This window comes from Cyprinus carpio, chromosome B12, assembly GCF_018340385.1.
Source record: "Cyprinus carpio isolate SPL01 chromosome B12, ASM1834038v1, whole genome shotgun sequence".
Taxonomy (NCBI): Eukaryota; Metazoa; Chordata; class Actinopteri; order Cypriniformes; family Cyprinidae; genus Cyprinus; species Cyprinus carpio.
In genome coordinates, this window is record NC_056608.1 from 5,721,940 (window position 1) to 5,735,513 (window position 13,574).

General features: G+C 37.0%; 1 protein-coding gene across 1 annotated transcript in view; it reads left to right on the forward strand.

Annotated features, from left to right (window-relative positions):
* LOC109085093 (protein bicaudal C homolog 1-B-like) overlaps positions 1-13,574 on the forward strand; it is a 52,348-nt gene that overhangs the window by 11,025 nt on the left and 27,749 nt on the right. Inside the window, exon 2 of the mRNA XM_042734714.1 lies at positions 2,156-2,202. Coding sequence (XP_042590648.1) covers positions 2,156-2,202 — 47 coding nt within the window. The remainder of the gene's footprint in view (positions 1-2,155; positions 2,203-13,574) is intronic.

The window sequence follows — 13,574 nt, forward strand, 5'->3', positions numbered from 1 at the left end:
GTTAACAGGATAGTTCACATATAAAATACAATTCTGTCTGTAAGATTTGTGTGTGTGTGTTTGTGTGTGTGTGTGTGTGTGTGTGTGTGTGTGTGTGTGTGTGTGTGTGTGCTGTTTTATTTTCTGTTTGCCAAAATGTTGCCAAAATACGATTTTGTGATTAAAAACCTGTGGACGAACTCCTGAAATTAACATGTACATTACAGTTATGGTCCAAAATAACTTTTGCATTTAAGGTATATATTTCACAGTTTCTTGCATTTCCTGGAAATTGAACCATGACTTTGTTGTTAGTGTGTCGCTCTACTGTTTGATCTACAGGAATGCAAAAAGTTGTGTATTGGTCAAGCAATCTGATTGGATTGGATTTTCACAAGTGTTTTCCAGTTTTGTTGTGCAACAGTGAGAGAACAAACTGTGGGTGTCCAGACCACACTTTGTCATTGGTACATGGTGGCCACACATCAAATGTTTTGAGCAACATGGAGTTAAATGGTCAAATTCTGTTCATATTTTTTGAGAAGGTTATGGTGTTTATGAAAAGTTTCCTGAGGTCTTTCCACAGTCTCATAAATCCATTAGAGTCTGTTTGGGTTTGTTTCTTGGCCAATCACAGAAAAATGAGTAATTCTGTTTTCTCTCTGAACGTAGTTAACTTGTAGAGTTCAGTTTGTTCTCAGGGCTTCCAGAGGTTCCTCCACTGGATGGCACATCTTAGCGGTAAAGCAGGACTGGTTTAGCCGGTGCCTGTGGTTTGAGCAATTTTTAGTCAATCTGCTCTGAAAAAAACTCTCCCTGTAATTCATTGGATATAAATAAACACGTCACATTTGCCTGGATTACAGTAGACGCACATTTTAAAGCTTGTTCCAACAAGACTATGCCTGCATCTCTCAGTGTAGGTCACGTTCCTGATCTGGAAAAATCTGAACCAAAATAGTTGTTGACATCATTTTGTGGTTTTGAAGTCTTTAAACAACATCTAAATTTGCTGAACAAGTCGTGGTTTTGTATTTCATTGATTCATTTAAATCATATGTTCTTGGAAAACCAAACAAGCATGTCAGTTTACTTGTCTCATGTGGGTTACATTTACATTTTCACATTTAGCAGATGCTTTTATACAAAACCATGAAAATAGTTTATACGTCGATTTGTGGAGAATCTTATTCACTTGCCGATGGTAGTCCCATGATCTACAATATGGTTTCCCAAATCATTTGCTAATAATTAAACTGAATATACAATTTAAATAAATCTGTCTGGTGGCTGCACAATTGATTGTAATAAAAAAAAAAAAAAATCTTAAAAGCTTAGCGTGAATATCAAAATAAAGGCTGTGATTTAATTAAGTATATAGTATGGATTCTGCCAAAATAAAAGCTTGAAGATTTGAACATTTGAAAGTCAAGAATTTAAGACATAAATATTAATATTGTAACTTGCAGTGTAAAATAAAATGTATAAAAATAATTTATTAAATCTTTATTATATAAATATTAAATAAATGTTAAGTATCCCTTTGTTATTTTATAGGACAATTGTAATTTGTATTTATGTATTTATGTCTTTTTATTTCATAACTTTTATATTTAAGTCTAATTATAAAATATTTTAAGATAAACAATAAATAAACATAATCAAAATAAGGACTCAAAATGCTAAAAAAAATTACTTTTGTGTCATGTGACCATGAGCAAACCATGAACATGCAAATGTGACATTAAATTATTGAAATATTAACTTAAAATCTCCGAGGTTACTTTAAGTAAATATTTTATGCCCAACTGGTTTAGCTGACAAAGAGTCTGGGAAGCCTAATCTTCAAGAAGAACTATAGGAGCCCCTAGCTTTACCCACTGCACCACACAATCTACATTAAAAAGATACACTTCATTTAAACCTTCTAAATTAAAAATGTATTACAATACTGCATAAACCTTTAGAAAGTATAATGCATTGATTTTTCTACAGAGGCGACTCGCTGCAAATGGACAGGAAAATGACCCGCGCCCTGCCTAAATTGCACAGGCATTTTTCCACCCAAGGCCATGTGGAAGAATGTGTTGATATGAATTGCTGATTTTGTTAATACGCCAGCATAAGTGATTCCTGATGTTATGCTTTTTCTGAAATGTCCCATTCTTCTCCGCAGCTGCCACGGAGGGGCGAGTCAACGGAGGTGAGGACTTCTTTCAAAAGGTAAGGAAAACCACATTGCTTTGGCAGCCGATTGCAGCGGTCGAAAATAGGTTAGCATCATGTTGCATGTATAATTATTTCTGCTGAAGGACATACTGCAATTAGTTATGCACGATACAGCAGTGCAACAGCTTTGCGGTTCTCAAGCCTCAAAATACTACCATTGCGGTAATAGAATAAATACAGACTTTTATAACTAGCGTTGTATAGTATGCCTAGTGTGTATTTGCTCAGCCAAATTTGAATCAAAATGATGTATTCGGCAACATAAAGAGGCTCACTTTTTCTCATTTGTGTAATTGCAAGTATTGTGCCTATTACATTTTAGCATACCAATTTCAAGAGGAAATGACAGCACTTTCTAGTTCAAAGCATATTTAGAAAACTGTCAGTTACAAAAACACAAGGTCTTATTTCAGTGTTTTATGAAAATGGCTTGTGATTGACAATGTTTTATAGGAGCTGTTTTATAATATATAATATTGTATTTTGAATAAAGTCACACACTGCTGTGCGTTGTGCCTAACAACATTCTTTAAAAGTATAGTTCATCCAAAAATGAGAATTCTGCCATTCCAATGCCATTCTACTCACCAATGGATCCTCTGCAGTGAATGGGTGCCGTCAGAATGAGAGTCCAAACAGCTGATAAAAACATCACAATAATCCACAAGTAATCAACACCACTCCGGTCAATCAGTTAACATCTTGTGAACTGAAAAGCTGCATGTTTCTAAGAAACAAATCCATTATCAAGGCGTTTTAACTTTATGTTGTCCTCTCACATTAAAATTCACCAACATATTTGTTAAGAACTGTTTTGCAATGTTAAACAGCAGTGTAAATGGTGCTTGATCTGAGCATATTTCTCTCCTAAATCAGAAGAAATGTATTACTTGACTCGTATTAGATGACTCATATTACAATTGGTTTTGGACCATTAAGATGGGTAAAAACATCATAATAATGGATTTGTTTATTACAAACATGCATGGATTACTTACATTACTTGTGGATTATTGTGATGTTTTTATCTGACTCTCATTCTGACGGCACCCATTCACTGCAGACGATCCATTGGTGAACAAGTGAGCACTGTCTGACTGGTAAAAAATTGAGAAATTCGTAAAATATTAGATTTTTCTGACAGCTATTAAATTTTTTAGATGATTTCTGATGGCTATTGTGACACTGAAGTAGTGATGGCTGCTGAAAATTGCCACCAAAGGCATACATTACATTTTAAAATATAATAAAATAGAAAACAGTTACTTTAAATTCTAATCATATTTCACATTTACTGTTTTTACTGTATTTCTGGTCAAATAAATGCAGCCTTTGTGAGCATAAGAGATTTATTTCAAAAACATTAAATATTTTTACTGCCCCTAAATCTTTGAATGGTTGTTTTCCTTTGGTGCTGAATTATTACCTTATTAAATATTACAATTTTATTCTAAATCAAAAACAAACAAAATACAAAATTACATGAGTAATATATCTGATACTTTAATTACTTTACTTGGCAATGCTAAAATCCCTGTTAAAAATCTGCTTTATAAAATGGAAAAATAATAACATTCAAACTGATCTCTGCAAAAGTTGGCAGAAAGTCTGTGCAAAAGTGTGAAGTGTGTGATAAATCACATTTACTTCGAGATCCTATCAGTGTCTCGTGACACAACAGCTTTTCCTGAAGGATACTCAAAACAGGTCTCCTGTACGTTTATGGCCACGCCAAAACAAGCACACTTGGCGTATTTGGATTCAGTGGGGTAGAACAGTCTTTGGGGCGAACACTTGCCGGCCTAATTGGCAGGCTGTGAATAAATACAGGCTGGAGAAGCCAGACAGCTCAGGGCAGGAATGAGACTCAGCACCTGAATTAAAGCATGCTGGCCTTCAAAATAAACATACTCGCACTCGCAGGCAAGTCAATCTTGGTAAGAAATACAGTCCATGTCAAAGTTCCATTTGTTTTAACCTGTAAGGTGTGGGAAAATAAGCAGACCCAGTTAAGAGAGCTTGGAAAGTGCCTGTTCTGGAAGATACGGCTGGCTGCACCGTGAGCCTTGGGCTGCCACAAATTTGGGTAGTCGCAGCTGATGCGAAGCTCCAGGAATGCCAGTTCCTGATTTTCAAACAAACACAACCTACCATATCACGAACAGTTAACAATGACCATTTCTCAAACGACATCCTAAATTTGGATTTACTGTACAACCTCACAGACTTTGCTTGCGTGCGTCCGTGAAGTCCATGCCTCCACACACACACACACACACACAAAAGGAGTAGGATATAATTTGAAACTATTTTCACTCAGAAACTACTAGTACATTTCACAAATAATTACTAAGAATTGGCATGCAATGTGGAATTAAAGGAATAGTTCACCCAAAAACAAAAATTTGCTGAAAATGTACTAACACCCAGGCCATCCAAGATGTAGATGAGTTTGTTACTTCATCAGAAAAAAAAAAAAAAATCACCAATGGATCCTCTGCAGTGAATGGGTGCCGTCAGAATGAGAGTCCAAACAACTGATAAACATCACAATAATCTACAAGTAATCCACACCACTTATTTGTTTAGAAAAATTTTGGACTTGTAGATGTTGCTTGATATCTGCAGATTTCTTTTCTGATTCAGACAGGATGATTTATTTAACTGGAGAAAGCAATATTATGACTAGAGCGCTTCTATTTTATCCAGAAACAATGATTTGGTGATGTTTATTACAAACACACAGCTTTTTGCTTCATGTGTCGAGTGGATTACTTGTGGATTATTGTGATGTTTTTATCAGCTGTTTGAACTCTCTCACTCTGGCGGCACCCATTCACTGCAGAGGATCCATTGGTGATGAAGAGATGTAATGCTAAATTTCAGCAAACTCATCTATATCTTGGATGGCCTGAGGGAGAGTAAATAACAATTCCTTTAAATTTAAAATTTTAAAGTAAAAAGACTGAAATCTTGTAAAACTCCAGTAATTTTTATTTACAGCTTACAATGTAGGCCATCCATCATGGTCAAATCTTTTGCAGCCGTTTTGCACCTTCTGCAAACTACTGCTCATGTGCCAAAGTGTAGACTCTTGGCCAGGCCATGTTTTGCATCTGTATTAGGGGACATTAAAAATTAAGGATATGATAGTTCTTCTGTGAAATAACACAGTGTATCTCCTAAGGAACCTTGTAAATGTGATCAACAGATAAGAGTGGTATTTTTCTGCTCATGTCAACATGCTTGTGCTGAAAACAAATACTTTATCTAAACACACTATGTAAGAATGTGAAATTCAGCCTGCACCCAGAGACACAAATTAATTCATGGAAAATGACCTCAGAAATTATCTCACAATAACTAACCATTTAAAAAAAATGTTTCTTAAAAATGGTATAAAAGGGACTTTTTTAAAGGAGTCTTTTGACTGTGAGGAAAATATTTCTGCCAACTCAGCATCCCACGCCCCAAGAGCATGTCTTTGGTAGAGTGATACCAGTCCGCTAAAATTACATGTGTTTTCAACAACAACATTGCATTCCTGTCCATCATGGCTGCTGTGTTTTCATGTCTGCGCCACTGGGTATTCCATGATCCTGCACAATGATGGGATTCAGCCTTTTTTCCTTAGTCGTTTCCCTCACGCTGAGAGCTCTGATCAGGTAACAGCGAAACCTCAGGAAACCTCGCCTCATCTCTCTGAAAGAATGCAGCAATGTTAACTAGTTTTTGAACAGAATATTGGCTTAGCTACTCATACTGCTATCTAAATACTCATTTTGTAGACTGTTCTAGTTGCCAACTAGTTTTGCTTTTGTTACATTGTGCTTTTTCAGTATTGAATGAAAGAATGGTTCATTGATTTCATATATTTGAGTTGTTTGAAAATGCATGCATGCATCACTATTAGACCTTTTATTGCTCGTACTTAGGTTTGGTGGGAAAACATCTTGTGACTGAAAACACTTAACCAATGCATGTTACAATGGAAAACTTCAGCATTAATTTCAACATATATGGTAAAAACAAATATTTTTAGCCATGTAATAAGCGGGATAATGTACATTATCGCTTCACGTCGGGGTCCTGATCACCCTGTCTGGGTTTATTCTGAGATAACAACCGGCAGGATGTACATTATCCCTTACTTATAGCAATGCTCTGACACCATCCACCCTAGCACTGTGGCGACACAGGCTTGCGTGACTCAGAAAACGTAAACATCTGTGTTTTAGTATAGTTAGATTATTTTTTAGGCAAATGAAACAATGAATTAATTGATAAATGTTTGTCTGGTCTTGCATGATGCTAGACGGATTACCGTCATTGCTAACTCATTTTATAAACTCTTCTTTGCCCCTTCAAACCCTCAGATGTTTATAGAATGAAGATGAATTGTAAACTGTTGTAAAGTTATTTGTCAACAGGCTGATGTGGAATTTTTGGAGGGAAATGAAAAGCAGGTGTATGCTGGCTGGATCAACTAAGTAAAGCCTTAACAAGAAGGGTGGGCGCAAAAAGTAAACATGGCACTTGTCTGCACAAAGACCTGTATTGTGCTGTGTGCCATAATTTAATCTATTTCATATTGGGCTTTTAAAATTGTCAGAAATCTGAGCTCCCTCTGAGGTACATTTGTTGTATTTTATGATTATTAAAGGAGTAATTTCCCAGAAATGAAAATTGTGTTATCATTCACTCATCATGTCTTTCTTAATAAACTTGTATGAATTTCTTTTTTCCATGAAAAAAATAAATAAATTATTTTGCAGAATTTCCATGCTGCCATTTTTAATACAGTGAAATTTAATGGCTACCATGGCAGATAAGCATGATTTTCAATGAACTTAAATTTCTGTCTAATTAGCATGGAAAACTATAGAGTGGCGTATTTTTGTAGGGCAGCTCAGAAGTTAGCATCACCCTGGTTCCAGACAATAAAAAACAACAACAACAACAACAAAACTTCACTTTTGGATTATTGTTGTTTTGCATGTTTTGTTCATCATGATAATCTTCACAAATTAAAACAATTTTGACATTTGAAGCATAAATATCACCAAAGTAAAAAGCCAAACATAGGCTATAAATGAACTACACCACAATCACATGACTTAAGCTTAAGCATCCAACAAATCTTTTAGTCTTTATTTTAAAAACATTTTCCCTGTAAATTTAAATTAGAATAGTTTGCAAGAATTTGATTATAAACGCAATGAAGCTGTACACTGTAAAAAAAAAATCATAATTATAATATATATATATATATATATATATATATATATATATATATATATATATATATATATATATATATATATCGTTATTTTAACAGTAAAATCTGTTAAAAATCTACATTAAAAACCTGTTAATCGGTTAACAGTAAGTTTCCATACTAGATGCGGTGAATAAAATCTAATGTAATCTTACAGCAAAATACTGAGTCAAAACAGATATAAGTACTTCAATAGGTTGGTATTGTCACACTCTGTGAAGAGAAGAACCAGGAGACACGGAATACACAAAACAATCTTTAATGGAGTCCAGGAATAGGGTACATCCAAGAACTGAATGGACTAGGGCTTTTAAAGACAGGATAATAAGGGAGGAACAAGACACAGCTCGGATCAAATTAATACAAATAATGGGAGACAAAAACTGGGTCACGGAGCAAAAACACACAGACAAGTCCATAATCCTGACATAACGCCCCCTCCCGGAAGGTGCGTCCTCACACCATAGAAACAACAGAAGGGGGGTCATGGGTGGGAACTAAGGAGGAGGTTCCAGAGGAGGACAGATATCCAGGAGGGGGACGACAGGCAATAAACCAGGGGGATGCCGAGGATCCGGGGGGCCAGGGTGGAGCCGAGGGCTCTGGCGACCGAGGCGGAGATCCGGAGATCCGTGGTGGAGCCGGAGCGACTGAGGACCAAGTTGGAGCTGGCGGGAGGAAGGAGACCAACGCTGCCGGTGGGATGGAGCAACTAGGCGGAGGCCAGAGGAAAGGAGTCCAGAGGTGATGGCGGGTCGACGCCCAACCAAGGCGGAGCAGGAGGGATGAGGGAGCCCGGTGGAGCTGATGGATCGATGGGTGATGGTGGAGGCGAAGGAGCTAGAAGCCGAGGTGGAGCCGCTGGGTCTACGGGCCTCAGAGGCGTAGGTGAGGGATACTCCGACCCAGACGACACTGGAGGATGGCAATGATGGTGGGCTGAGGGTGAGCAGAGGGGCTGCCAGACGACTTTGGTGGAGAAGTCAGGAGTGGGTGGGAGGGCAGGCATTTTCGAGAAGCGGGCACTGGAGGACCGGAAGCCCCCTCAGGGCTGGATGAGGGAACCAATTTTGTCATTAATCACTTACCCCCATTTCGCTCCAAACCCGTAAAAGCTCCGTTCATCTTTGGAACACAATTTAAGATATTTTGGATGAAAACCGGGAAGCTTGAGAATGTCCCATAGACTGCCAAGTAAATAACAGTGTCAAGGTCCATAAAAGGTATGAAAATCGTCGTCAGAATACTCCATCTGCCATCAGACGTCCAATCTGGGTTATATGAAGCAACGGGTCAAAAACCCTTAAATATGAATTAATACTTAAGCCTTTAAAACCTAAAATGTTGTTACCATATTTTTTATGGTGTAGGTCTGGCAACGACAGCTGTCATTTTTTTTTTTTTTTCTGTAAAACGTCATCAATTTTTTTTTTCAGTGTACAAGCAGAAGACTAAATGTATGAGTTTTCCTGTTCGCCGAGATGAAGTTTGTGTAGCAAAAGTTAGTAAAAGCTTTTAAAAAATCTCAAATGGGTATTACTGATGTATTTTATGTCATAAAATAAGCCGAAAAATATATTGCTTGACAGACCTTATTTCAGGCATTTAACCAATTCAAAACCCCATTCAAAAAAATTCCATCAGCATGATGGAAACAAACATGGTAAAATTCTAATATGTCTCCAGGTTTTGGCATACAAAATGTAAAATTCCTGAATTGTAGAACTGTATTGTATGGTTTCAGAAGACTTAGAATACTGCGCACAAGTCTTTCATGATGATTTTATGATTTTTTTCTTTTGGAGCTTCTGGTCCAAGCCTCTGGTCACCATTCACATTCATTGCACCTGTGATGTTCTCACCCTTTCCTGATCCTTCCTGCTTTGGTTTTCTCCTCGCTGCTGAATTCTTGTTTTTGTCTATGAAAACATTTGGCCCCATTCTCCTCTGAGTCTGAGTTTTGCCTTCTTTATTTGACAAGATGTAATGAATTATAGAAAAACAAACACGATTCGTCAGTCGTGCAGGATGCCAATCTCAACGATGCACAGGGTGAGCAACAACATCTTGCACAGTACGCTGAAGCCGTGTGCTCATGGAAACACAGATTTGGGCCGTTTCCTAGCCCTCCACCCACAATCCCGTTCGCTGGATGTGACACACGAGCTGTGAGGTAAGCCTCCATGTGCTGGCGAGATGGATCAAACTTCTAGCCCTCAGCGGTGTTTGTACCTCACACAGATATAAGAGAATCTGTTTGCGACAGGGATCATATGGAATTACTCAGCCAATTTGTAATATTGCCAGGCTTTTCCAGCGCCTCATGATAGATGACTTGACAATGCTCTTGCTCACTGTCTGTCTGCCTGATTTCCGCTGAACGTAATAATGAAGCACTCTGGTTGGCCGGACTGATTTTTGACCTTTCTACTGAGCATTTTTTCCAAAACAAAAGGCGAGGGATTTTCCCAAGCCTGGATCAGGGTGTGTGTTTGTGTGTGTGAGGTCGGGATATTATTTATAAGTTCTCGTTAACTCAAATCGAGAGAGCTGTTTTGAATGTGATAGTACATTTCCTTTCGTTGGACACCGTTGTATCCCTTCAAAGGAGCAAAACGCACATCTTTGATGAGTTAACAGCGCTTTGGGTCTCTAGAGACTCCATTCATCTCACAGAAACTGTGCTGTAAACATTTCCATTGTGAAATGTTCTACAGTTTGAAGAATGGCTTGCTTTCTTGCCTTGATCCTAAGCGAAGTTCTTTGAAATGGGGTGTTGGTCAATGTGAGCGTATTAGATGATGATTGATTAAAAAAAGCAAGTAGTCAAAGTTAAAAATGGAACTCTGTGCCACTGAATATTAAATCCTCTGAGCTTATTTTCCTTTGGGATTTGTAACATTTGTCATAAAAGCGTGTTTGAGTGAACGAGTCACTCGCTTATACAGAAACAAGGTGGTTACATATCGATGGTCATAATATATGCTGGAGGTTCAGGCTTTTTATTCCAAACGGGCTGGTTTCTATTATGCTAATGAGTAATGCTTTGCTCAGCCATGCAAGTGACAGATGTCTGGCCATTTAGCCATGTGCTTTTTGATCATGGAGACCATCAATGAAAATAACGGCCTTGTCCTGTCCAAGTTTCTAAATGACAAATTTGATTGTACGCAATTAACCGCGTAGGTTTGCTTTGATCGTTTGTCTAGATGTCCAAGCAGCTTGGAACCTCAGAGAAGCATCGCTGCAGAGGTTTGGACGGTGTGCAAAACGGCACTGGTTCAAGATTCAGTGGTTCATTCAACCTCTTCTTCAGTCTTCGTAGGACTGCAACTTAAATCTCTGAGAGACCCGAGTGCATTTTTGCTGTATGCTTGTATTTACATTCATGATCCTAAACCAGTTATCCTTATTAACCTTAGCACTTTAAATTTTGTTATTTTATCAGGTAAAGGACCCAAACTGTAAATTCTGAGGAAAAATTGACAAAAGCCTGGTAATTGTTTCTTATGGGAATGTAAGCTATTTTCAGGATTTACAGGGGCTAGTCAGTGATTTTATTGATTGATCAGAGTTTTTTTTTTTTTCTACCACCCACATAAAAATCCCGGCTGAATTACCTACTGTTTTTACTAACACCAACTGCCGTCCGAATCCACATCTCTGTGTTTACAACAAGAAGGGATCAACTGAAAATTCAGTTTAAATCCATTTTGACCACTGCCGAGAACTGTACAGTAACTGTTTCAATTTCCTGTAATTTGCATGTATTTTAGAAATACACTTTCAATACTGAAATGCTGGAAAATATTTCAAGGAAAAGTATTTCATCACCACTTCACCACAGTGAGTGGGAGCTGTTAAGAGCCAAAAAAATAAAAATAAGAGGCGAAAAGTTAACATTTGAAATGGGCCATTACTATGGCAGCAACAGGTTTTCAATACTGTTTTAAAGTGTATTATATAGCCTACAATTATATACATTAAAAATATAAACCAAGAAGCTTTATGTCTACCTTAGGTAAACAAGAGGTTGCTTATTTCTGATCATTTCCCTATTTTTAATGACATCCATCATTTTAAGACATAACCATTTCATAACCAGAAAACCATTTCAACTGTAGCAAATCAATTTTCCTGTTTTAAAATAGGAGATTTGAATAAAAATGAATGGGATATACCATTCCAGTAACACGTTACAATAGCAGTGCATTAATAATCATGTACTAATACCTAAATTGAATATTAATTTAATATGAGCGAATGATGAGTTAAGGCATGCACTAATCAAGAACTAAACTTAACGAGTCATATGAATTCATGTGTGAAAACTTACCCCAAAGTGTTAATTAATACATTAACTAACAAACAAACATGTAGTCAAGGTATTCATCATTCACACATGGATTCTTATGACTCATTTTATAAATAAGGTTAGATTAGAACATGCCTATTATGTGAAAGTGATTTATATATATATATATATATATATATATATATATATATATATATATATATATTTATATATATATATATATTTTTTTTTTTTTTTTTTTTTTAACATTTTACTGTACTTGTTTAGCAAGGAGAAAGCAGTGTCAGGACTTTTACATGCATGCCAATATTCCATTAATCAGAATTATTAATCAGAATTTGGCAATAATCTAATTAGTATAAAGCCATGAAAATGCCACAGTCCGATTCCCTGAATTAGTTTAAGAAAAAAAAATCTGATTCCCTAAATTCTGATTCCAATTCAAATTAACAATTGTCCGACCTGTTCCATTTATTGTGTGAGGGCTAAAAGTGTTTGAGTCCTTATTATTAAATTATTTTTAAAAAGTAGTACTATTGTGAAAAACTATATTAACAAAAGTAACATTTTGCTTAAAAACATTATATTCAGAATATGGCTGCAACCTGATTATAGGTGTGCATGTAAACATGGTCAGTCTATAACAACTGAGATCTGATTTGAGTCTGAGGAAAACAAAGAAAAAGTAAGGTAAATATCTCTGATATGACTTTAGACTCCAGTTAAATTATAATGAGAGGATTCACGAGTCCAGAACAGAGTGAAGCTGTACTGCAAGACTCAAACAGTCACACAAAGCTGTATAAACATGCGGTGACAGCTTTGTTGATTATAACAGGATGGGGGCGTTCTAGTATTTGTCTTGTTTTGGTCGCTTTCTCTCTATAATTCATTAAAACTAGCAATAGTTTGTTTTTCATGCTGCTCAGAGGGCCAGCATGACGTTGAGTGTTTAGTCACTGTTGATTTTACTGATGTATAAAACAGCTTTTAGCAAATCGTATGGTTTCGTTGCGGAACAGTAGATGTACTTTTGTTTTCAGTGAGCACGAATAGAGCACCCTGGTTTGTTTTTCAACTCCCCCGATGCTTTCTATTTATGGAAGGGAATCTTCAAAGATAGCAATTTTTTGAGGAGATCAAGAAAACAGGGTGATATTATACAGTTCCGGCCTCCGCTGTACAAACAGTTTGAGGCATTTCCTCCCATTCCATATGATTATGTAAAAACTGAGGTTTGTTTCTTACCCTGCAAGTCAAACAGCTCTGCTGAGGTGAATTTGTATTACGTGTCTCTCTCACTCATGTAAGTTCACGCTCCCTACGTACCCAAACTTTGATAAAAACAGGAACAATGTCACCCCAACCCAGTGGACCAAACACACTTCAGAGCCTCAGCTGAGTCAATAGAAGGTCCCTCGTATTTTTTAATGACACTTAAAGCTGTTGAACTAAGGCCCAAATTGAGTCTGGTCCTGGAAGGCCCAGAATTCCTTGCTGAACACCTGTGGCACCGCACAGCAGGACTGGGGCAGGAAACAGGTGGCAAATACAGTCTTGCATCATTTTGTCCATTCTCACGATGGAGCGCAACAGGAGTGTGCTCGCACCAAAAACATACAGCAATCACATGGTTTAATATATAACAAAAAGTAATTTTTTTTCTAAAACATGTCTAAGTAGTCTGGCACATGGTGTATATACAAGTGATGTTCAAGCTTTTTCTCCCATTTTGTTATTCTTTCCAACGCATTTGTTAATGGTAAGCCATTG